Below are 26,324 nucleotides of genomic sequence, written 5' to 3'. Positions count from 1 at the left end.
TTGAAAAGAGAATGCCTGACCATCTTAAATATCTGGTAGCATTTCTTCTTGTTGTCACTACCTTATCAATCCTTTATTTCCTATAGCATTTTGAAACAAAAGGTTTTCGAGTACTATAATTTATGTTCTTTTGGGGGATGACAAGACAGCCATATGAGAAATTGAAAGGGGCCATTTTACTTCTCTGCTTTTGAGAATTTGCCCCATCAGCAAAGCTCTGTTGATGTTTTTAGTTCCACTCTACCTTCTCTTGCCCTTTATCCAGGGAAGATGAGAAAGTACAATAGTTTAGGCGTGTTGAGGGATCAAAGTAAAACTTTGCATTTGTTAACCTGCCTGACTCTACCCTCTGGTAATGGCTGGTGACTTAGTGGGGCTAGATCAGCATTACACATTAATCTTCCATATCTCTGACTTCCTTTCCACTAATGAAAAAAAATCTAACACAGAAATTTGTTTCAGTTGGAAAAGTTTTTACTTTTAGTACATTTCGCTAATAGGTACTAAATTTTTTTTAATAGGTACTAAAGCAAGAGCTTATGCTGAACACACTAATCATCATGGTAACTTCTAGGCCCACAATCTCGTAAGGAGCCCATGGGGTGAGCACCTGACGGACAGATCTGGTCAGCAGGTTAGGGCAATGAGATAGCAACTTACATTCTTTTGCTTTTACTCTTCTTCATGCTAGTGCAAACTCAGAAATAAGTGAATTAGGCAGTGGCTGGGGGAGTTTGAGGAAACCTGGAATAGACCATAAATGAATCAAAATTATGAGTAAATAGGGGTTAGAAGTAGGGAACTGTTATCCCAGTAGAGAGTGAAATAGTTGGTTGAAGCATCGGGGGTATGGAAATAGAGATGCTGAATCCACGTTATAGAAGGGAAGCAATAAGCTCCTAACAATAAAGCAATGATTACCGAGTATCAAGACCTGCATTCAAACTTGAACACTATCAGCTTTTGGGATTAATCTATATGATTAGATTGTTCTGTAGTTTATGGTTTTTATGAGACTCTTGCCTCTTCCCTATTACCATTTTTATGTTTAGAATAAAAACTTTCTGGAGTCCAAAAGAGCCTAACACATTAAGCTGAGTATAAATTTTAGACTTAGCAAGTGGGTACATAAATGCTACCTTAAAAATTATTTCTTGAAATTAAAAATACTACAGAGCACTTCAATTATAGTAAAACACTTAAAATGTTAATTTGTTTGAAAGTGATGATGATGATGATATTTTTGGCCATGTGGAGTGACATGTGGGATCTTAGTTTCCCTACCAGGGATCGAACCCACACCCCCTGCAGTGGAAGCGCAGAGTCTCAACCACTGGACCGCCAGGGAAGTCCCTGAAAGTGGTTATTGTTAAGGAATAAGTCCATTATCTGTTATATAAACTGACTTAATTTTATTTAGAAATAATACTCTCTGCACGTTAATGATATTAAAACCAAGGAATGAAATGTTTTTTTAGGGATTAAATTTAAGAACTTTTTTTTGTTTTTTGGCCGTGCCTTGCAGCATGTGGGACCCTAGTTTCCCAACCAGGGATCGAACCCATGCTCCCTGCATTGGAAGCGTGGAGTCTTAACCACTGGACTGCCAGGGAAGTCCCCTTTAAGAACATTTAAAGTGGCCATGATGGATTTACCACTCCGCCCAAAACCGAAAACCGAAACTCTGGACAAAGTATATGAAACAATTGTTTTCAGACATTGAACAACAGCAGTACAGGACTGTGATCCCTGAAAGACAGGAAACAAATGAGGTAAGCTGGACAGTCACCTAATCACCCCAGCTTTCTCTAGAGGCATGGTCTGAATTGCAGAGCAGGGATAGGGATCTTGGGCAAAGGAGGGTGGTTCTTTTTTTTTCTTTTCTTTTTTAAAAAATTAACTTTATTTATTTATTTTTGGCTGCATTGGGTCTTCATTGCTGTGCGTGGGCTTTCTCTAGTTGTGGCGAGTGGGGCGGGGGCCGCTCTTTGTTGCGGTGTGCAGGCTTCTCATTGCAGTGGCTTGTCTTGTTTCGGAGCACGGGCTCTAGGCGTGTGGGCTTCAGTAGTTGTGGCACGTGGGCTCAGTAGTTGTGGCTCACAGGCTCTAGAACGCAGGCTCAGTAGTTGTGGTGCACAGGCTTAGTTGCTCCACAGCACGTGGGATCTTCCCGGACCAGGGCTTGAACCCGTGTCCCCTGCATTGGCAGGCGGATACTTAACTACTGCGCCACCAGGGAAGCCTGAGAGTGGTCTTAATAAGTCGAGGAGATCAGAATTCATGGAGGCCAAGGCAGCTGGAAATTGCAGGGGAGAATTCCAGCAGAAAGACCACTATTTAGAAAAATAACGCTAACAGTCTGCAAAGGAGTCTCTCTGATTTTTTGCTGAATTCTGGAAGGTACCTGCAGAGTGTGAAACTGTAAAGCCAGGCAAAGAGCAGTTTGTTGTGAGCTGGTGGCCCTTTGAGATCACGGAGGGTTGGGAGGCATTTGAGGTTTTACCAACTGGAGGGGAAAAAGTCCTTGTTGATTACTCTGGACTTCTAATAGAAACCTTGAAAGGGCTGTGGTGCTAGACTAGATTAACAAAGGAATATTATGAACAACTTTATGCTAATATAAATTTAATAACTTGGGTGAATTGGACAAATCTTGAAAAAGTTACCAAAGTAACACAAGAAAAATCAAATATGAGTAGCCCTGTATGTTAACTTTGTAATTGAAAACTCAAGGCCCAGATGGCTTCACTGGTGAATTCTTTTGAACATTTTAGAAGTAATACTAATTTTAACTCTTTAAAATAATAGAGGAGGAAGGGAACATTTCCCAACTTATTTCATAAGGCCAAAATTATCCTGATACCAAACACAGACAAATTACAAGAGAACAAAAGAGCAATATCTCTTTAATAATAGACATAAAAATATTGAACAAAATATTAGCCTTTAGGAATATATTAAAAGGGTAATATATCATAACCAAATGGGTTTTATTCCAAGAATGCAGAGGTGCCAAGGTGGGGTTAACACTCAAAAATCAATTAGTTTAATCCACCATATCAGTTGAGTAAAGGAGAAAACCCATGTGATCATCTGAGTAGATATATAAAAATATCTGACAAAATTTAACACCCATTCATGACAAAAACTCTAGGCAAACCGAAGAGAATGTCCCTTAGCCTAATGAAGGTCAGCTACAGTCTTACAGCTAATATACTTAATGGTGATAGACTAAATGCTTTTCCCTTAAGATCAGGAACGAGGCAAAGATGTTCTCTCTCCTCACTTCTATTCAGCATTGTACTAGAGGTGCTAAAGGAGAGTAAAAGTGTTTATTTGTACACATGACCTTTAATATAGAAAATCCTATGGAATAAAAAAAAGCTATTAGAATTAAGATGTGAACTTATTATTATTAGGGTCACAGGATATGAGGTCAATATATAAGTATCAAGTATATATATTATTAATATATTAATATATGTTTATATAAGTGATGAACAATTAGAAATAGAAATAAAGTAATACCATTTATAGTAATAACCAAAAACCATGAAATGCTTAGAGATAAGTTTAACAAAAATTGAACAAGACCTATCTATCTATACACTGAAAATTGCAAAACATTGCTGAGAGAAATTTTTAAAGTTGTAAATAAATGGAGTACTGTATTCTTGGATCAGGAGATCAATATTTTCAAGATGCCGGTTCTCCCCAAATTGATCTGTAAGTTCAATATCATCCCAGTCATCATTCCAGCAGGCATTTTTCTAGAGATTGACAAGCTGACTCTACAGTTTGTATGGAAATGAAAGACCCTAGTGCACAGGCAAACTGCAACTTCCAGGCCAAATCTGACCCGCTGCTTGTTTTTGGAAATAGTTTTATTACAACATTGCCACACTTAGCACTTATGTATTGTCTATGCACTAACATGCTTTTGCACTAACATGGTGGAGTCAGGTAGTTGTGACAGAGACCATTTGGTTTGCAAAGTTTAAAATGTCTATTCTTTGACCCCTTCCAGAAAAAGTTTGTTGACCCCCTTCCATAGAGTATCCAAAATAATTTTGGAGAAGATTAAAAAAACCCTGGAGGACTTATTTTATCTAATTTCAAGACTTACTGTAAAGCTATAGTGATGAAGACAGTGTGATAATTGACACTAGCATAGACATATAATATAAAACAATGGAACTAATAGTATAGAAACAGACCCTTGCATTTATGATTAATTGATTTTTTTTTTGTGGTATGCGGGCCTCTCACTGCCGCAGCCTCTCCCACTGCGGAGCACAGGCTCCGGATGTGCAGGCCCAGCGGCCATGGCCCACGGGCCCAGCTGCTTCGCGGCATGCGGGATCCTCCTGGACCGGGGCACGAACCTGTGTCCCCCGCATTGGCAGGCGGACTCTCAACCACTGCGCCACCAGGGAAGCCGTATGTGATTAATTGATTTTTGACAAAGGTATCAAGATAATTCAATGGGAAATGGATAGTCTTTTCAACAAATGGCAGTTGAAGAACTGTATATCCAATTTAAAAATATGGGATCGCAGACTTCACAACATATACAAAAATCCACTTAAAATGGCTCAGTAGGCCTGATATAAAGAGCTAAAACTTCTGGTGAAAACAGGAGAAATTCTTCTGGTGAAGAATCCTCAATTAGGACACAGCACAAACCATAAAATTAAAACTTCTTAATTGAGCATCAAAATTAAAAATCATGTTCAAGGATACTGCTATAAAAATGCAAAGGCAACCTATAGGCTGGGAAAAAATATTTGACAAAGAACTTGATTCTGGAATATTAAATAATATAATAAATAGTATTAGTAAATATTCTTGTTTCCAGAATATATTAGAAAGAAGACAACCCAATTAAAAAATTGAGTTGAACAGATACTTCACCAAAGTAGATATGAGTAGCAAATAAGCACATGAAAAGATGCTTAATATCAGGTGCTTAGTCATTAGGAAAATATAAATTAAAACCTTAACAATAGCACTACACACCTAAAAAAATCAACTGACCAATAACAAGTGTTGATGAGGATGTAGAGCAACTGGAATTCTCATTTTGATCGGGAGAATGCAGAATGTTAAAGCTGCTTTGGAAAAGTGTTTGCAGTTTTTTATAAAGTTATACTTCCAATACAGCCCAGCAGTTTCCCTCCTAAGTATTTACTCAAATGAAATGAAAACTTGTGTTCACAGAAAAACCTATGTGTATGTGGTCATAGTGGCTCTATTTGTGATTTTCAAAAACTGGAAACAACCCAGATCAACTGGGGAATGAATAAACAAACTGTGGTATATGCATACCACTCAGCGATAAAAAGGAATGAACTAAAAAAAGGGGGGTGGGGGAGGGGAATGAACTGATACCTGCAAAAACATGGGTGGATCTCAGATGGATTATGCTAACTGAAAAAAGCCAGAATCAAAAAGCTACATGCTGTATGGTATCTGGAAAAAAAAAGGTGAAACTGTAAGAACAGAAAACAGATTAATGGTTGCCTGGGGTTGGAGGGGGAGGTTGACTACAAAAAGTGCATGGAGGTGTCATGGGATGGGGGTGGGGATGGAACTGTTCTTTATCTTCATTGAGGTGGCAGTTGCATGACTGTATGCATGTGTCAAAACTTGCAGACCTGTATACTAATATGAGTGGATTTTACACATTTATGCCTTAATTTTTAAAGATAGGGTTTTAAAAGTGAGAAACTGACCTATTGATGTAGTAAGGTATGAAGGAATCATCATTGCATCTTAGTAACCATGCAGTCTTAGATTGCCATTGGATCTAATCCGAGTGTAGAAATAATACTGGATTTTAGAGGGCAGGCTTGAGATTGAAATGCTCTTGATAGCATTGGCAAATTAAATGGTGGTAAAGGTGTTTGGCAGTTACCTAAGTCCTGACCATTGTTTATATCAGTGAACTAAAATCAGTGGTTAATCAACAGTTCTAATGATTTTGGTAATGCTCATGTTGTAAATGTGTGTAACATCAATTCAACCATATGCATTTTATATTGTCAGCTACCTTTGGTATCAGTAGATTTCAATTGTCAAAGCTTTTTAGATAGAATAAAAAGTCAAAGAGCTGTGTAGACTATTTGGATCATATCCAAACCCAAGTAAACATGTGATGGGTTTCTGAGAGGGGAAAGAAAGACTTAGAAGTGTTGTTGAGAATGTGGAGAATGGATTCACATTCACTGCTGGTGGGGATGCAAAATGGTACAGTCACTATGGAAACCAGTTTAGCAGCTTATTACAGTAACTTAACTTTATATGACCAAGCAGTTCCATTCCTTAGGTATTTATGGGGAGAGGGGGGAGAGGCACATATCTACCCACCCGAAGACTTGTATGGGGATGTTTGTAGCTGTTTTATTTATAATAGCCCCAAACTGGAACAACCCAAATACCCATCAACAAGTGAATGGCTAAATAATTATGGTAGATGATGGGGTTCTACTTAGCAATACAAATTAATGAACTACCTATATATACAGCAATATGGAAGTATCTCAGGTACACAATGCCTAATTTAAAAAAATGGCAGACACGAAAAAGACTATAGTATTATTCTATTTATATGAAACTCTAGAAAAGATAAATGTATAGTTAGAGAAAACAAATCAGTGATTGCTTAGGGCTGGGGTTGGGGATTTTCCCTATTGGGAAAAGGGTACAACAGAATCTTCTGGGGGTGATTGGAATCTTCTATATTGTAATTATAGTATTGGTTGCACAGTTACAGACATTTGCCGCAACTCATTGAACTGTACACTTTAAATGAGTGCATTTTATTGTATGTAAATTACACCTCAAAGTTGTGTTTTTTTGCGGTACGCGAGCCTCTCACTGTTGTGGCCTCTCCCGTTGTGGAGCACAGGCTCCGGACGCGCAGGCCCAGTGGCCATGGCTCTCGGGCCCAGCCGCTCTGCGGCATGTGGGATCCTCCCGGACCAGGGCACGAACCCATGTCCCCTGCATCGGCAGGTGGACTCTCAACCACTGCGCCACCAGGGAAGCCCAAAGTTGATTTTTTTTTTTCTTTTTTTGGCTGCGTTGGGTCTTCCTTGCTGCATGCAGGCTTTCTCTAGATACAACGCACGTGCTTCTCATTGCGGTGGCTTCTCTTGTTGCCGAGCATGGGCTCCAGGTGTGCGGGCTTCAGTAGTCGTGGCTCGTGGGCTCTAGAGCGCAGGCTCGGTAGTTGTGGCGCACGAGCTTAGTTGCCTCACGGCATGCAGGATCTTCCTGGGCCAGGGATCGAACCTGTGTCCTCTGCATTGGCAGGCGGATTCTTAACCACTGCGCCACCAGGGAAGTCCCAAAGCTAATTTTTTTAAAAAAGAACATTTTAGGAAAGAATATCTGATAGTGTCTAAGGGAAGAAGTTTCTGTAATCTAAATTTTAAATTCATATTTCTCAGAAAATCTTAAAGTAACAGTAATATTCAAATTGAGGTAAAGCCTGTTTTTCAGCAAATATTCATGCACCTTATACTCAAGCAAATATCTATATGAAATCATTTGCTTAAAAATTGAATTTTACTTTTATAGACTATAAATTTTACAGTCTTAAGGATAGCTCAGATTTATGTAAATACTTTGAGAGAAGATCTATTTTTGTTAAGCTATTGATTCTTGATATGTTGAAAGGGATTTAATATATTAACCATTGTCATGTGATTTGAGTAGTTTATTATTTAAGATCCTTTCAGCTGCAAGTAACTGAAAACCAAACAAGAAAATTGACTTTTACAGTAGATATTTATCTCACATAGTAAGATTTCTGGAGCTAAATTGTGTTCTCGGGTTATTATAGGGTTATATAGTTCAGTAACTGAGCAGCAGCATCAGGGACCCAAGTTCCTTTCATCTTTCTGCCCTCCCCTTTTCAGTATGTTTGTGTCCTCCTTTCACATGGGTGCTTTGTGGTCTCAGATTTAGGCATCAACAACAATAACATCTAGGGAGTGAAATGGAATATTTCTGTCTTGTATTCCTTTTTACAAGTGAGGAGAAACTTCCTAGAAGCCCATGCTCGTGGCTTACACAGTTAATGGCAAAGGGATAGGACCAAGAGTGGCTTAAATCAGTCATTATTTATTACCTGGGGCTGGACAAATGAAGGAAGGTGAACAAAATCAGGGTTCTTTTATCAAAGCAGGATGGCTGTTGAGTAACCCAAGTGTCTGCCGAATTAGATTACGCCAAGACTGCGAAGGAAAGGATCTGTGAAGTAGACAAAGAAATCATATAAAACGTTTTGATACAAAGTGTATGTTCCCAGCTTATGAAGATGTTGCATTCCAGATTTCACCATATTTTCATGGCCTAGTCATTAATTTATTATTCAACTTAACTGTGCTCTAACTTTTACCTTCATGATGCTAAGAAATGCTCTTGTGAAAGTCATCAGTGAGCTCCTAATTACTAATCAGCTGGCCTTTTAAAATCAGTTTAAATGCCACTTGATTTCATGTTGGTCTTTACCATTATTAGTCATTTTCTTCTTGAAAGTCTATTTCTCTATTCCCACTGTATTATTCTGCTTGTTAAAAATGTATTAAATACTCCAAACTAACAAAAAGAATTATATCTATTACCTACATTTAACACATTAACATTTTTCTCTATTTGCTTCATTTATCTTTTAAGAAAAAAAAAAAAGTGCCACAGATACAGTTGAAACTCTTCCCCAACCCTTTCCACTACCTTGAAGTTAATGATTATCCTTTCCAATTGTGTTTTTGTATTTATGAAAGCACTCCCAACTCTTAATTGCTGCTTCCTAATTTCCTTGCCCGTCTGTCCCTTATCTGTAGGTGTCTTGCAACACTGTATTAATTTTTCACACCTCTCCAAGTCTGTGCCTTGGGTGAGTTTTATTATCTCCAAAAGGTGTGGTAACACTGAAAAAAAATTTAACTTTTCTCTGGTTTCTACCTCTTTCTGAGTTTTACACTTACTGTCATTCCCCACTAGACTTCTTAACATCATGCCCCACAGACCCCTAAAACTAACATCTGAAACTGAACTGGTTGGTCCAGAAAAACCTGTTTCTCTTTTCTCTACCTCATGGTGTTACTTTCCACTCAGTTCAAACTAGAAACTCTTGCGTCATCCAGCCCCTAGCATGCACATAGTAACTACTTTTAAAGTGTTTGGTAAATTGTAGGGACTGAGTAAATGACTCCTTTTTCATGTCTCCTCCACCCATACTCAGCCGATCACCTAGAGTTGATTAGTTTACTTATTTTCATTTCCCCTCATCTTTGGCCCCAGTAATCGTGCTTTTGTCCTGCCTCACATGGGTCATGGCAGTAGTTTTGTAACTTGACTAACTGCCGCCATTTTCTTTCCACTCTATAATTTGTCCTTTTACCACAGTTATTCTAAAACATATTTTCTGCGATTCACCTTTTTTTTTTTTTTGCGGTACGCGGGCCTCTCACTCTTGTGGCCTCTCCCGTTGTGGAGCACAGGCTCCGGACACTCAGGCTCAGCGGCCATGGCTCACGGGCCCAGCCACTCCGTGGCATGTGGGATCTTCCCAGACCGGGGCACCAACCCGTGTCCCCTGCATCGGCAGGCGGACTCTCAGCCACTGCACCACCAGGGAAGCCCTATTCATCTTTTTAAGAATCTTAACTTTCCAGTGCTCCCTGGATAAATCTAAAAGTTATTGCTTAGCAAATAATCCTCTTTGTGTGTAAATTCTCCTCGAACAGTAGCCATCTGTCCCACCATTCTCAAAAACACCCCCTTATACTCCTGCCACAGGGTTTTCTGTTCCCCAAATACACCATGCTGTTCCAAACATCTGAACCATTCTTCCCACTTCATTCTTCCTGGAATATCCTAGTGCTTCTTCCCTAAGTCTCCAACTCTTCAAGACCTAGCTCAGATGCCATTGTCTGCAAAATTTTCTTTCCCAAGCACTCAAGGCAGAGCTCATAACTTCTGTTGTATTCCCATGATGTTCTGTATGTACTTCTGCTCTAGTGTTTTTTTTTTCACTCTGGCATTTTTCAAATTTTACAATACTGTGTTTTTTTCCTTCACTTATGTGTGACCTTTTTAAAGAAAAAGAACCATTCTTGCCATCCTTAGCTCCCTTTATAGTGTCTCATAAATATATGTTGTTAATAAATATGTATCTGTAAGTTAGTAGCTTGGAACTTGAAAGAGGCTTTTCCCATGTAAATATTTTAAATAATGTTATGTTTCTAAGACAGTCCATTAAAATCTGTATAACTCATTGCACCTGAAGTTTACTTAAAAATGTAAATCACATCCTACATTTATAATAATGTTTCTAGGGAATTCCCTGGCAGTCCAGTGGTTAGGACTCAGCACTCTCACTGCCAGGGGCCCGGGTTCAATCCCTGGTCGGGGAACTAAGATCCTACAAGCAACGCAGTGTGGCCAATATATATATATTATATATATATATATATACGCACACACTTATATACATATATACATATATATATATATATATAAATGTTTCTAAAGGAGATGGGCAGCCGTGATGGCTCCTGTGTATTGATACTGGGTGCTATTGGAACTGTCCTGGAGCTATTGAAAAGAATAAGTGGGTAGATATGAGGAGCTGGACCAAAGACTCTATTTAAGAAAAAGAGACTGGAGGACAGTAGTAATGAAAAACTGGTAGAGTGAGGGAAAAAAGATGATACGACTTTTGAAGGAAGAGGAGTTAAGTTAGGAGTGATGTCTTACGGGGCGAAAAGACCTTAGCAAAGATCCTGAGTGAAGAAAAAGGTGAAAATGAGGAATTAAGGAAGCTGGAAATAGAAATGAGGGTGGGTAAATAGTTATAGTAACCTTGGTTATGAATTGATGTATTTCAGTTGGTCTGTTATCAAATTTAAAATGTTAGCACCGTTACTGGCTTTCATAATTTTTTCTCTGTCATACAACTACTGTTCTTTCAAAGTCTATGTAATCGTTAAAATTTTTTTTAATATTTAGACTTTGGATATAGGTAATAGTGAAAGTCTTGTATAGATTTTAAAATATTTTTGCAATTTAACATATTTTGTGGGTATATATTGATTGTTGATTAAAATTCACCCTTCAGCCTTGAGTATTGAGCCAAAATTTGCCAATCTCATAAGCAAAAAGGATACCTTTAAAAATTTGCATTTATTGATTGATTGTCGTGCCGTGCGGCTTTTGGGATTTTACTTCTCCGACCAGGGATCAAACCCAGGCCCTCAGCAGTGAGAGTGTGGAGTCCTAACCACTGGACCCCCAGGGAATTCCCTAAAAATTTGCATTTATTAGAAGACTGGGATGGTTGGACATATCTTCATATGCTAATTGGCCTTTCATATTTCCTTCGTGAATTGCCTGTTGATAGGCTTTCCTATTTTTCTAAGGGGCTTATATATATGTTTTTTAACGTGTAAGAGTTGTCTGTATTAAGAACGTCAACCAGTTTTCATATGAGTACATGTATGTGTTGAGAGAGCAAGTAAGAGCATGAGCAAGTGCAAAGATATTCTCCCTACTTCTCATGTCTTTAGTTTCACTTAAGAGTTTCTGTGTCCACACCTGCCCCCCCAACTTAATCATATATCTCTTAGTCTTTTCCTTTAAGGTTTCTACTTTTACGCTTTAAAGGCTTTTCCAACTCCTAGATTATGAAACAGCTTACCTTTAGTTTTTTCTAACACATTTAGAAGACTGCCTTTTATATATTTAGCTTATTATTCTCTCATAGTGTTTTCAGTAGATATTGTAAGTTTCCAGTCCCAGTCATGTTCCAGTCCTGTGCTTTATTGTCACGTCTTCAGAATATACCTGTTTTAAGATAGATGTGAAAACCTTCCAACTTTGAGTTTCTGAGACTGTTTCTCTTTTAATATTTATAGCTACATTTTAAATCAATATTATGTAGTTGAGTTTGTAAAAATGTTCAGTCTTTCAGAATTGATGAAGCAGTCATCTTATCACTCACCTACTTCCTTTTGAATGCTGTAAAAGAAGGGAAATACTGTAAAAAGTAAGTGAATTAGGGGAATTCCCTGGCAGTTCAGTGGTTAGAACTCTGCACTTCCACTGAAGGGGGTGCGGGTTCAGTCCCTGGTTGGGAAACTAAGATCCCGCATGCCACGCGTCACAGCCAGGAAAAAACAAAGTGAATTAATGAAATCACCATTAGTTCTTCTGCAGGAAGTGAATGGAATAATGCAGATTTTGTCATATCAGTAAACATACTATATGCAAGTCATGTTGGTAGGCTGTACAGTATATAAGAGGTGAGAAACTCTTGCTTTTTAAGAAGTGTGTTGCCAGTGACTTGAGGGTAGGCTGGGAATTAGCAGAAAACAAGATGCAAGTGACAGTCTCGTACAAAAATCTCTCCAAAAGTACATTAGAAGTTTTAAGGAAGAAGGTATTTTACCAGTTATGGAGACAGCCTGAATGGTAAAGTAACATTTGTAATGACCCTCAGTGAATGGATAAATTTTAGCAGGTAGAGATGTGAGGAGAGTATTAACTGACAGAGGCACTTTTAGGAGGGAAAACACAAAAATGGGAAAGCACAGGGCATATGTATTGGAGAAACAGGAATTTATTTTTTCTCCATGTGTGCATAAGGTAAGTGAGGAAATGATAAAGTGGGAAAGATAAATTGAAGTCCAATTTGGCAAGCATTGGGGGTGCGTCCATTGGTAGGGAAGGGAAAAGATATAGAGCTGCATTGTCCTGTGTAGTAGCTACTAGCCACATACAGCTGTTGAGCACTTAAAATGTGCTTGGTCCAAATTGAGATGTACTGTAAGTTTAAAATGCACACCAGATTTCTAAGATTTAGTACAAGAGAATATAAAACATCTCATTAAATTTTTTCATATTGATGACATGTTGAAATAATTATATTTTAGATTTATTGAGTCAAATCAAATATATTATTAAAATTAATTTTACCTGTTTTTATTTTTTAAATGTATTTACTAGAAAATTTAGAATTATATGCATGGCTCAGATTATATTTCTGTTACACAGTGCTGGTATAGGTAGAAGGAAAACAACCAGAATTTGCTAGTACCCACTGTGTAGAACCAGAGATTGTCTAGAAGTTGTAAGAAATTTAATCCTTATAGAAAACCTTATGAAGTAGGTGATATTATTGTTCTCCTTTTTCAAATAACTGAAGTGCGGAGAAGTTAAGCAACATACCTGCAGTCACTGCACTAGGAAGTAAGAAGCTAGGATTCAAACTCTCGCCTCTGGCGTCAGAGCCCATGGTTTTCCCAATACACTGTGGCATGTTGGCATTGAACCATTAATGGAGATTGAGCTGGAGAATGACATGATTGGAATGATACATTAGCAGAATTGTAATAAAGATAAATGATGTGGAGAGACTTTGTTTGCAGCTGTCTAGGTTCTTTTTGGTTTGTTTTGTTATTGTTAACTTATTTGCAGGGGAAAAATGCCTCGTTTAAAGTCAACTATTGAATTGCACCTTTTGAAGTATGTTTTATGTTAACTGCTTCTCAAAATTTGTCTTATCACCTTTCTAGATTTGATAATGGGCTGCATTAAAAGTAAAGAGAACAAAAGTCCAGCCGTTAAATACAGACCAGAAAACACTCCAGAACCCGTCAGTACAAGTGTCAGCCATTATGGAGCAGAGCACACTGCAGTGGCACCAACATCCTCCACGAAGAGCACATCTGTTAATTTCAGCAACCTTTCCATGACACCATTTGGAGGATCCTCAGGGGTGACACCTTTTGGAGGAGCATCTTCCTCATTTTCAGTGGTGCCAAGTTCATATCCTGCTGGTTTAACAGGTGAGATTTAAATGGACAATCCTGTTGTTGGTTTGAGAATGTGACCTTGGGCAATACATAAAGTTTGCCTGCTATAACAGAAATAACTTACTGGGGGACTATTAAATAGTCCCCCAGTAAGTTACTTACTGGGGGACTAATAACTTAATGGGGGACTATTAAAATAAGTTTATGTAAAAATTAAAGTCTCCAACATAAATTCAAGTCTTATTGTGTACATCTGGGAAATTTGGTAGTAATCTGATGGTGATTTTATATATATATATATATATATATATATATATATATGTACTGGGTTATATAATTAATTATTTCACTAATTCATTTTTCAAATAATTATTGAGTGCTGACTGGCAGGCACTGGAAATATAAAGATTAAAAACGTATACCCCAAAGAGAACCCTCCTGCACTGTTGGTGGGAATGTAAATTGATACAGCCACTATGGAGAACAGTATGGAGGGTCCTTAAAAAACTAAAAATAGAACTACCATATGACCCAGCAATCCCACTGCTGGGCATATACCCTGAGAAAACCATAATTCAAAAAGAGTCATGTACCACAGTGTTCATTGCAGCTCTATTTACAATAGCCAGGACATGGAAGCAACCTAAGTGTCCATCGACAGATGACTGGATAAAGAAGATGTGGCATATATATACAATGGAATATTACTCAGCCATAAAAAGAAATGAAATTGAGTTATTTGTAGTGAGGGGGATGGACCTAGATTCTGTCATATGCAGTGAAGTAAGTCAGAAAGAGAAAAATACTGTATGCTAACATATATATGGAATCTTAAAGAGAAAAAAATGGTACTGATGAACCTACTTGCAGGGCAGGAATAAAGACATAGACATAGAGAATGGACTTGGGGACCGGTGGGGGAGGGGGAAGCTGGGTCGAGGTGAGAGTAGCATGGACATATATACACTACCAAATGTAAAATAGATAGCTAGTGGGAAGCAGCCTCATAGCACAGGGAGATCAGCTTGGTGCTTTGCAATGACCTAGAGGGGTGGGATAGGGAGGGTGGGAGGGAGGCTCAAGAGGGAGGGGATATGGGGATATATGTATATGTATAGCTGATTCACTTTGTTGTACAACAGAAACGAAGACAGTATTGTGAAGCAGTTACACTCCAATAAAGATCTATTTTAAAAAAAAGTATACCCCTCCCTCCTGTGGACTTCCCTGGCAGTCCAGTGGGCGCAGGTTCGATCCCTGGTTGGGGAACTTAGGATCCCACATGCCGTGCAGCACGGCCAAAAAACAACCACCCTGAAAAATGTATACCCCTCCCTCTAGAATATTACAACTTCTGAGGATTGTAAAGTGCAAGCCATTATTAAAGTATTATAGTAGTTACTTGATAAATGTTAGGTAAGTGGCAGTTTCGTGATGATAATACAGTTTTTTCGATTAGACACTACTGACTGAAAAAAGAAATATCCTGAGGCTCAGTGTTTAAATGATTTTTTTTTCAGAGTCACAGATAATAAGCAGGAGGGCACAGATTTAATGCCCTATTCTAGAACTTCATTTTTTACCCTACAATATCCTTTCAGAGAACAGCAAGAAGTGATGGCCAACAACCTTTCATGGAGTCAGAAATGCTCTAAAAACGTAGTCAGAAATTTCAAAAAGAGAGATGGTTCTTTTGTGAAGGGTCCCCTATCGGGATGCTTTTCCCTTGAGTAACAAAGCACAACTGGCTTTAAAAGGTAGGGTGAGCTCCAGGATTCCTTGATCCAGCAGTTCCTTGATGTCATCAAGGACTCGAGTTTCTTTGGTGTCTCTCTTGGAGCCCTTGGAGTGTCCACTTTATCCCTAGGCTTGGCAAAACAGCTGCCAGCACCAAATTGAGCAACATGAGGGGACAAAAGAAGAATCTCTTCTACAAGCATGGACTATAAATGTGTCCCTTCACTCTGCTCACCTCCAGACCAAAAATAGTGACTAGAGAATGTCATACACAAATTCTGTTAGACTGTTCATTTGAGAAGTTATGGACATCAAAGAGTCAATAATAGTCTTAATTCCAGTCCCCTAACTCTAAATACTTCAGTAATAGTTGGTCATGATGGTATTTCTCAGTCACCAGTAAAAGTTTATTTTCAGGATTATATGTTCTGGAAAGATATTAATCCAAAATGATTAAATGTTGAGAAGACATACTTGAGTTACCTAAAGCAGTTTATTTACGGGAAATAGTCCATTCATGGGTATTAATTTATTGATGAGTGTCTGTGTGCCAGGTATAGAGAGTTGTAAACAAGAGAAACAAGATTTCTGCCCCAGTGGAGTTTACATTATAATGAGGGTTGGATAATAATTATAGAAACAACTAAACAGGATGATTAATGGTTCATAAATACTATGAAGGAACTAACTAGAATGATTGGCGAAGGCCCTTTTTAAATGATCAAGGAAAACCATCTTGAGATGAAATCGTTTGAGCTGAGGTTTGATGAGAATGACCTAAATATGTGCATAAATGGGAAAAGAGCTTTCTGGGAAGAGAGAATAACAAATGCACTTTAGGAGGTACAGATGGGCTTGGCAGGTTTGAGGACTAGTATGGGCAGAGGGTAGAGTTACATGATATGCGGTTGAAGAGTCAGGATTTCTCAGGACCTCATAGACTATAGTAAGAAGTATGGGTTTTATTCAAAGCTAGAAGGAAGTTATTGAAGAGATTTCAGTAAAGAATTTGCACGATTGAATTCCCTTTCTAAAAACTTCCCTCTGGCAGCTGCGTGAAGGGTGGATGTAGGGAGTTAGGCTGTTACTTTCCCAGTAAGAGATAACAGGGACTTGGATTAGGGTGGAAGAGCTGGAAATGAAAAGGAAGTAGATAAAGTACTTTAGAGGTAGAACTGACAGTGCTGGTAATGGACTTGGCTTGAATACCTGACTGGTAATGTTCGCTGAGGTAGGGAAGACTTCAGTAATACTTAAGGTTAGAGGAGAAAAGTCAACACCTTTGTGGGTTTTTTTTGTTTTTTGTTTTTTTTTTTTGAGGTACGCGGGCCTCTCACTGCTGTGGCCTCTCCCATTGCGGAGCACAGGCTCCGGACGCGCAGGCTCAGCGGCCATGGCTCACCGGCCCAGCCGCTCCGGGGCATGTGGGATCTTCCCGGACCGGGGCACAAACCCATGTCTCCTGCATCGGCAGGCGGACTCTCAACCACTGCAGCACCAGGGAAGCCCAACACCTTTGTTTTGAACCTAATAAATTTTAAGTGCTTGATAGACATTTGAGATGTCAAATAGGTAGTTAATATATGACCGGGCCTCAGGGGAGAAGCCAGATAAATGAGATTCTGTTCTTTCGCTTGCAGATAATAGTTTGGCTATTTAAGTTGCTTATGTCTTAAGCAACTACATACAGTGCTTTATATGACAAAATTACTTTTGGAATTTATAATCCATATCAGCCATACCATTTAGTTTCTAAGAAAAGCATGCTGTTTTTATCTTTGTGTTAAATATAATAAATAATCTTAATAAAACTCTAGTTATTGGGCTTCCCTGGTGGCGCAGTGGTTGAGAATCTGCCTGCCAATGCAGGGGACACGGGTTCGAGCCCTGGTCTGGGAAGATCCCACATGCCACGGAGCAACTGGGCCCGTGAGCCACAATTACTGAGTCTGCGTGTCTGGAGCCTGTGCTCCGCAACAAGAGAGACCGCGATAGTGAGAGGCCCATGCACCGCGAAGAAGAGTGGCCCCCACTTGCCACAACTAGAGAAAGCCCTCGCACAGAAACGAAGAAATAAATAAATAAAATTAAAAAAAAAAACAAACAAAAAACAAACTCTAGTTATTACTGTTAGTCTTTTTTTAAATTAATTTTTATTGGAGTATAGTTGATTTATAGTGTTGTGTTTTGCTGTACAGCAAAGTGAATCAGTTATACATATATCCACTCTTTTTTTAAATTCTGTTCCCATATGGGTCATTACAGAGTATTGAGTAGAGTTCCCTGTGCTATACAGTGAATGATTAGTCTTAAGGATGGGAATGTTCACTTACTGTTCTTAAGAAATTGAGATGATCAATGCTAGTAGTTTATAATACTCGTTAATGCTTTTTCTGCCAAAGAATTGATTTGAACTTTGTCTTTTCAAGCTAGAGATGTTGCAGCTGTGAATCAAGATTAAAAATGTCTCTCTGGGTCTATAGAATTTTAGAATTTGTAGAGTACAGTAGTCTCGTGGAAGGCCTTAAGATAGCATCTTAATAACTTGGAAACTTCAGCAACCCAAATCTCCAACTTTTTTTTTTTTAATTTTATTTATTTATTTATGGCTGTGTTGGGTCTTCATTTCTGTGCGAGGGCTTTCTCTAGTTACGGCAAGTGGGGGCCACTCTTCATCGCAGTGCACGGGCCTCTCACTATCGTGGCCTCTCTTGTTGCGGAGCAGAGGCTTCAGACGCGCAGCCTCAGTAGTTGTGGCGCACGGGCTTAGTTGCTCCGCGGCATGTGGGATATTCCCAGACCAGGACTCAAACCCGTGACCCCTGCATTGGCAGGCAGACTCTCAACCACAGCGCCACCAGGGAAGCCCCTCCAACTTTTAAAAATAGATTCTGGAGACCAGGAAAAGAGCTATGCTTAATAAGCTTTTGTTGTTGTTGTTGGCAATGTTTTTAAATTTCTCTGTTGTTAATTTGTCTATATAATTTACATTGGTCTTTTTTTCCCCCAATAGGTGGTGTTACTGTATTTGTGGCCTTATATGATTATGAAGCTAGAACTACAGAAGACCTTTCATTTAAGAAGGGTGAAAGATTTCAAATAATTAACAATACGTAAGTGTTATGAACATTTTACGGGGGAGAGATACCAACGGCAGCCTACTTTACACTGAAACCACTGAGCTGGATGATGATTCAGAGATGAGAGTAGTGGGGCGTGGGTCTCTGCCCACTGGATTGGATGATACATTTGGTTTCTTTAGACATACGGCATAATACTACTGCCGGAGCCAGAAGTTATGATTTCTGCAAATGGTGTTGCTGTGGTTCTGCCATAAACAGTAGAGATTTAAGAGTGAGGATTGAGGGAGTATATGTAAGTAAGTACCTTACTTAAAAAAAACCTTTATAAAGATATTTCTATGATCCCATTTATCTAAGTACTAGATGATTTAAAGATCTTAATCTCTTTCTCTTAAAAAAACAAACTAAAAAGGCTAAGGAACTCCTGCAGTCCCAAACTGACCATGTTACGTTGCTGTTTCCTTATGTGACTCTCAGACTTGTTGTCATTTAGTGGGCCACCATAGAAAATTCAGTGCTTGTTACAGAAAATAGATCCCATAATTTCATTAGCAGGCACAGTGACCACTTTGTAACTTCTCAGAATAGACATTTATGGTCTCTTTGCATCCACTCATGTTTCCTTCCATCTTTGTTCCCACTTGCTACCAGTTATTTTTTGAGAACATGAAATGTGATTCTGTCTCTCGGCTTTAAAATCCTTCAATAGCTACTGGCTGCTGTCAAGATAAAACAGCAATAAGAGCAGGCGTCATTCATTGAGCTTTTTCCCCTTCCTCACTCCACTGCCCAGCCAGAGTGAATTACTTATTTATGATTCTGAATACACTGGGGGTTCTCCCCTTCTCTGTGCTTTCACACATGCGATTCCTTTTTTCTGGAATGTAACTTCTTGTCCCTCCACTTTTCTTCCTTCATCTGGCCAACCCTGTGCATCCGTCAAAGTGTATATTCCTGTGTCCTTTCTCAAGGAAGCCTTTCTTGATATTCTTTCTACCTTTCCTGCCTGGCCCAGTCCCCACCTCCTGCTGGATTTAGTGGTGTCTCTCTTACATGTTTACATAGCAACCTGTGCAAACCTCAATTATAGCAGTCATCACAGTTTTGAATTAAAATTTATCACTTGCCTATCATCCTTTTAGACCAGTGGTTCTCAGCATGGGGGCAGAATCAGCCAGGGGACATTTGACCATGTCTGGAGACATTTTTGGTTGTTACATCCATGGTGCTACAACTGGCATCTAGTGGATGGAGGCCAGGGATGCTGCTCAGCATCCCGCGGTGCACAGGACAGCCCCCCCACCACAAAGCATTGTCCAGCCCAAAGTGTCAGTCGTGCCGAGGTTGAGAAATCCTGCTCTAGATGGAGTTACTTGAGGATAAGGACATTTTACCTGTTTCTAGCACACTCTATTGTAAGGTCTGTTACTTAAAAGGTATTCAGTGAATGTTTGAATGAATCAGTGAATGATTATCAGGATCAAAGTTTTCAGTTTGTATATCTGAACGTACTTAATATATACTAGGAAGCTACAAGCCAAGTATATGAGTTTGTAAACATTTGAATTACAAAAGGATTTTCCATTTCATTTTTTAAAGATCAGATTCACCTCAAGAATTTATGAAATTTCAATGTAGACAAAATATTTTCAATACTTATTTCTGGTAAAGCAAAACATGCATTTAATCTGTAGTAGCAGAACCCATATGTCTTCCTCATTGCAGATTGATAATATACTCTCCTTTCACATTAATTTTGGAAAAGTCAAGGCTTATCTATTACAAACTACATGTAGTTCTCATGTTCTGAATTGACTTTAGTCTTATTTGGATGTTCATGGATAACATTCTTGTAAATATACTTTATTCCAGGAATTAAATCTTTTTATTATTGCTCATTGCTAATATTTTGGTTATAGTAGTTCTAGGGCATCTGAATTTTTTCTCCTAATATGATAGAAAGAAACATTGTAATTTTATGCATTGTTAAAAAGAAAATCATTGGGACTTCCCTGGTGGCACAGTGGTTAAGAATCCGCCTGCCAGCGCAGGGGACACGGGATCGATCCCTGGTCTGGGAAGATCCCACATGCCACGGAGCAGCTAAGCCCGTGAGTCACTACTGAGTCAACTACTGAACCTGTGTTCTAGAGCCTGCAAGTCACAACTCCTGAGCTCACGAGCCACAACTACTGAAGCCCGTGCACCGCAACAAGAGAAGCCACTGCAACAAGAAGCACACACACCACAACGAAGAGTAGCCCCTGCTCGCCGCAGCTACCGCTTACCACAACTAGAGAACGTCCTCGCGCAGCAACGAAGACCCAATGCAGCCAAAAAAATAAATAAATAAAGAATAAAAAATTTTTTTTTTAAAAAATCATTTAGCAATAAAAAAAGAATGAGCAACTGATAAATGCTGAAAAAATTATGCTGAGTGAAGGAAGCCAGTCAAAAAGACCACGTGTTGTATTGTTCCATTTATATGAAATGCCCCACAATGGGCATATCCAGGGAAATAGAAAGCAGATTAGTGGTTGGAAATGGTGGGGGAGGGGTGGGATGGGAAGTAACTCTTTTTTTGTTTTTTTTTTTGGTGGTACGAGGGCCTCTCACTGTTGTGGCCTCTCCCGTTGCGGAGCACAGGCTCCGGACGCGCAGGCGCAGCGGCCATGGCTCACGGGCCCAGCTGCTCCATGGCATGTGGGGTCTTCCCGGACCAGGCCACAAACCCGTGTCCCCTGCATCGGCAGGCGGACTCTCAACCACTGCGCCACCAGGGAAGCCCAGGAAGTAACTCTTAATGGGTACAGGGTTTCTTTTGGGGGTGATGAAAATGTTCTAAAATTGATAGTGGTAATGGCTGCAAAACTCTTAAAAAATCTTAAATGGGGGAATTTTATGGTATACAAATTATATCTCAGTAAAGCTTTTAAATGAGAAAACATTTCATCGAAACTGAGTAATCTGAAAGATTTACTTCCCAAATTGTTTTATTCAGCATAGTTTATTGTTTTAGGTTGAAAGGTTAGGTTACGTAAAAAAGAGATTTTATAACTAAAATTAAAGTGGTTTTTTTTTTGTTTGTTTTTTAGGGTTTTTGTTTTGTTTTTTGGTTTGAAGCAGAAACAATGCAATTGTGATTTTGCTTGGCCTTATTCCCTTAATTCACGTAACCTGTTGGATCTTTGTTGCTGCGCACGGGTTTTCTCTAGTTGCGGCGAGCAGGGGCTACCCTTCGTGGTGGTGTGTGGGCTTCTCATTGTGGTGGCTTCTCTTGTTGCCGGGCACAGGCTCTAGGCGCTCAGGCTTCAGTAATTGCAGCACACGGGCTCAGGAGTTGTGGCTTACGGTTCTAGAGCGCAGGCTCAGTAGTCGTGGCGCAGGGGCTTAGTTGCTCCATGACATGTGGGACCTTCCTGGACCAAGGATTAAACCCATGTCCCCTGGGTTGGCAGGCAGATTCTTAACCACTGCGCCACCAGTGATGTCCTCTAACCTATTTTTTAAATATTATTCTTGGAGTTTAATTCTTGATCAAATGAATGCATAAATAAAAATGGAAGTAATACTTCTTGTCTGTTTCAGATACAAGATGGCACTGCAATAGATCGTGTCCTGAGCTGTGGTCTACCTTGTGGTAATTGTTGTTTTATGTGTTGCAGGGAAGGAGACTGGTGGGAAGCAAGATCAATTGCTACAGGAAAGAATGGCTATATCCCTAGCAATTATGTAGCCCCTGCAGATTCCATTCAGGCAGAAGAGTATGGCACTGCTTCATATTTTATTAATTATTTTGATTTTTAAAATGTCTTAATGCACATTCTACTTAGCCACAACTTTACACACGTGCAATTACATACCAGTCTTAATATAGCTAATGTATCGTATTAATAGGAGATGTTACTTGAAAATTAATAATTAATGCCATAGTATTTGCTTACAGTAGGATCATAAATGAATCTGCATTTATAATACTGTATTATGCCTGGTCCCTAGCCTTTATTTTTTCACTTTAAAATAATTGCATTAACCCTTTTTATATTCTGCAGACTCTTTCACGCCAAAAATTTATCCTCCATTGATGTTATTGTATCAGTGTTAACTTCTTGACTTAGGTGCTTGCTCCATGGCTATGGAGAGAGAGTATCTTTTTCTTTTAGGATGTACACACTGAAGCATTTAGAGGTAACGATTCAGCATGTTTGCAACTATCATTCAGTTCAGAAGGAAATACACACACCCACACAAACACACATACACAGGGAAAAAGAGAATATGACAAAGCAAAATGTTAACAGGAAACCTGGGTGGAGTGTGTATGGGAGTTCTAAGTACCATTCTTACAACTTTCAAAAAGTTAAAGTTCACCTTCAGTGACATATTACAGGCATACTCGGAGATATTGTGGATTTGGTTCTAGACAGCAATAATAAAGCAAATATTGCAGTAAAGTGAGTTGGTTTCCCAGTGCATAAAAGTTATGGTTACACTACACTGTGGTATATTAAGTGTGCAACAGTCTATGTCTAAAAAAACTATGTACATACCTTAATTAAAAATACTTTATTGCTAAAAAATCTAACCATTGTCTGAGCTTTCAGCAAGCCATAGTTGTTTTGCTGTAGAGGGTCCTGCCTCCATGTTGGTGGCTGCTGATCGGAGCGGTGGCGGCTGATGGCTGGAGTGGCCGTGGCAGTTTCTTAAATCAAAAACAGTTTGCCATGTTGATCGACTCTTCCTTTCACTCAGAGAAAGGAACACTTAGACCATTGTAGGGTTATTACTTGGCCTAATTTCAACATTGTGTATCTCAGGGAGTTGGGAGGCATGAGGAGAGGGAGTTGGGGAAACAGCCAGTTGGTGGAGCAGTTAGATCACACACAACATTTAGCAGTTAAGTTTGCTGTCTTATGTGGAAGAAAATGTTTGAAATACTGCAAGACTTAGCAAAATGTGACACAGAGATGCGAAGTTAGCAAATGCTATTGGAAAAATGACTCTGATAGATTTGCTTGACCAGGGTTTCCACAAACCTACAATTTTTTAAAAGACGCAATAAAGCAAAACACAATAAAATGAGGTATGCCTGTACTTTTATGACAAAGCAGGTTTATCTGGGATCCATAAATAATACATCATCTTCATATCATAGCACTTAACCCAGCATCTTGCACATAGTAGGTGCTCTATCAATATTTGTTTGCCTTTTTATTAGTGATGTGTAATTTGTCTCCATAACTCTCTGTTCTGCTTTGGAACTTGTTACTTTCCATTTTGTCCTTTGGTCTTTCTTCTCCACTATTCTGTGGCTCCTCCTCAGCAAAAATTGCATTTTTATTCACAAAACTGTATTAAATGAACCCACAGTAATTTAGAGTCTCTAATAATTTGGACATGGTTTACTTGCATCTTACTGAATACAAATGATCACACTGTTGCCAGAGAACCACTTTTACTCTTCCTACTATAATCTTAATATTTTCATCTGTCATTGACTAAAAGACTGTCATTGTTGCCTTTCCTTCTATATTTACGGTTCCTGTGACTGCCAGGTGGAGTTTAAGAGACTTGTTGAGTAGTTAATACATGAAAATACTATGACAATATATTCTGATAGTAATACTTGTAATATTTAAGAAAGATCTTTCATTCTGTTTTACTGTATTTTAAAGCTGTGTTCTGTTCTTTGTCATCCTCCCTATCCCACTCCATTCTTACTAATATCTATGTATAATTTTTCTGATGCTTATTACACACTTCTAACTCAGAACACTACTCATTTTTTTTTCCAGATGGTATTTTGGCAAAATGGGGAGAAAAGATGCTGAAAGATTACTTCTGAATCCTGGGAATCAGCGAGGTATTTTCTTAGTAAGAGAGAGTGAAACTACTAAAGGTATGAATATTGTTAATATAAGTATAAAAATTTGCTTGGGCAGTATTTTAAGAAAGGTATAGTAGAAGTGTTCATTTTCCCTTCTAGGTGCTTATTCCCTCTCTATTCGTGATTGGGATGAGGTAAGGGGTGACAATGTGAAACACTACAAAATTAGGAAACTTGACAATGGTGGATACTATATCACAACCAGAGCACAATTTGATACTCTGCAGAAATTGGTAAAACACTATACAGGTACGTGAATATTTCAAGGGTGAAAATTATTTCCTCATGTTCAATTTTATGAGGACAGCATCCATGTCTTCATGTCTCTTAAGGTCTAACATGCTACTTTATACACAGTATGTGCCCAGTGTATTTTAGTTTTAAAATGAGGAACAGATAATACTTACTATTGAGTTGGGTTCATTTTTTTTTTGGCTGCATTGGGTCTTCGTTGCTGCACGTGGGCTTTCTCTAGTTGCGGAGAGCAGGGGCTACTCTTCATTGCAGTGCACAGGCTCCTCATTGCAGGGGCTTCTCTTGTTGTGGACCAAGGGCTCTAGGCGTGCAGGCTTCAGTAGTTGTGGCATGCAGTCTCAGTAGTTGTGGCGCGCGGGCTCTAGAGCACAGGCTCAGTAGTTGTGGCGCACAGGCTTAGTTGCTCCGTGGCATGTGGGATCTTCCCAGACCAGGGATCGAACCTGTGTCCCCTGCATTGGCAGGCAGATTCTTTAACCACTGCACCACCAGGGAAGTTCCTCACTTGTGGTTTTTAGAAATAACAATTAATGGTAACATTCTCTTTGGGAAGAAATGAAGCACAGTGGTCAAAAGCAGAACTTTGGAGGCAGTCAGATCTAGGGTTTGAAACCCATCTCTATCATGTATTTACTGGATCACCTTGTGAAAGTTGCTTAAGTTTTCTAAGTCTCTTTTATTTATATGAGATATTTGTAAAGCGCTGAATTAGCACAATAGCTGGGACATAATGGGACATAATAAATCATAACTTTTAAAATGTATTTAATAAAATGTTTGACTTCTTGTATGTTTTGCTTCTTTTATGCAACTCCCTTTTTGTGTTTGTGCTTTTGTAATAAAACTGATAGAACATTGTTTTTATTTCCTGTAATTTAAACTTTTAAAAACACTGGTACAATTATATGTACCTTAATTTTTGTAAGTTATTCATTTTACAGTGTAGTTTATTCATTTATCTAGAACATGCTGATGGTTTATGCCATAAGTTAACAACTGTGTGTCCAACTGTGAAACCCCAGACTCAAGGTCTAGCAAAAGATGCTTGGGAAATCCCTCGAGAATCTTTGCGACTGGAGGTTAAACTAGGACAAGGATGTTTTGGTGAAGTATGGATGGGTAAGGAGCCTGAACTTTTGTTTTTTGTCATTGTTTAGCCATAGATGAAAATGCCCCAATTTATGATAAGATATGTTGAAATATTTGAGGTTACTGCTGCTCATTGAAGTTTGTTGTAAATCTCTTAAAATATAGGTTAAAATAATGAAATATGGGTTGTTTCTCTAGGAACATGGAATGGAACCACAAAAGTTGCAATCAAAACACTAAAACCAGGTACAATGATGCCAGAAGCTTTTCTTCAAGAGGCTCAGATAATGAAAAAGTTAAGACATGATAAACTTGTTCCACTATATGCTGTTGTTTCTGAAGAGCCAATTTACATTGTCACTGAATTTATGTCAAAAGGTATGTGTATGTTAGTATTTCATGGGGTATTCATGTTATTAATAAATTTTAAGTCTTCATCTGTTTTTA

General features: G+C 38.8%; 1 protein-coding gene and 1 long non-coding RNA gene across 2 annotated transcripts in view; one reads left to right on the top strand and one right to left on the bottom strand.

Moving 5' to 3' along the window:
• The window catches only part of YES1 (YES proto-oncogene 1, Src family tyrosine kinase), a 75,910-nt gene that overhangs the window by 34,935 nt on the left and 14,651 nt on the right, over nt 1-26,324 (top strand). The window contains exons 2-9 of the mRNA XM_060120731.1: nt 11,976-12,058; nt 13,587-13,859; nt 18,577-18,676; nt 22,312-22,410; nt 24,442-24,545; nt 24,633-24,782; nt 25,752-25,907; nt 26,076-26,255. Coding sequence (XP_059976714.1) covers nt 13,595-13,859; nt 18,577-18,676; nt 22,312-22,410; nt 24,442-24,545; nt 24,633-24,782; nt 25,752-25,907; nt 26,076-26,255 — 1,054 coding nt within the window. The 5' untranslated portion in view covers nt 11,976-12,058; nt 13,587-13,594. The remainder of the gene's footprint in view (nt 1-11,975; nt 12,059-13,586; nt 13,860-18,576; nt 18,677-22,311; nt 22,411-24,441; nt 24,546-24,632; nt 24,783-25,751; nt 25,908-26,075; nt 26,256-26,324) is intronic.
• The window catches only part of LOC132503879 (uncharacterized), a 43,694-nt gene continuing 24,518 nt past the window's right edge, over nt 7,149-26,324 (bottom strand). Inside the window, exons 3-4 of the long non-coding RNA XR_009534658.1 lie at nt 8,138-8,259; nt 7,149-7,357 (exon numbers count right to left, since the gene is read on the bottom strand). This is a non-coding gene — a long non-coding RNA (uncharacterized LOC132503879). The remainder of the gene's footprint in view (nt 7,358-8,137; nt 8,260-26,324) is intronic.

Source organism: Lagenorhynchus albirostris, chromosome 14, assembly GCF_949774975.1.
Source record: "Lagenorhynchus albirostris chromosome 14, mLagAlb1.1, whole genome shotgun sequence".
Taxonomy (NCBI): Eukaryota; Metazoa; Chordata; class Mammalia; order Artiodactyla; family Delphinidae; genus Lagenorhynchus; species Lagenorhynchus albirostris.
Note: the sequence above shows the minus strand (reverse complement) of the source record. Positions and strands in the feature narration are given on the sequence as shown.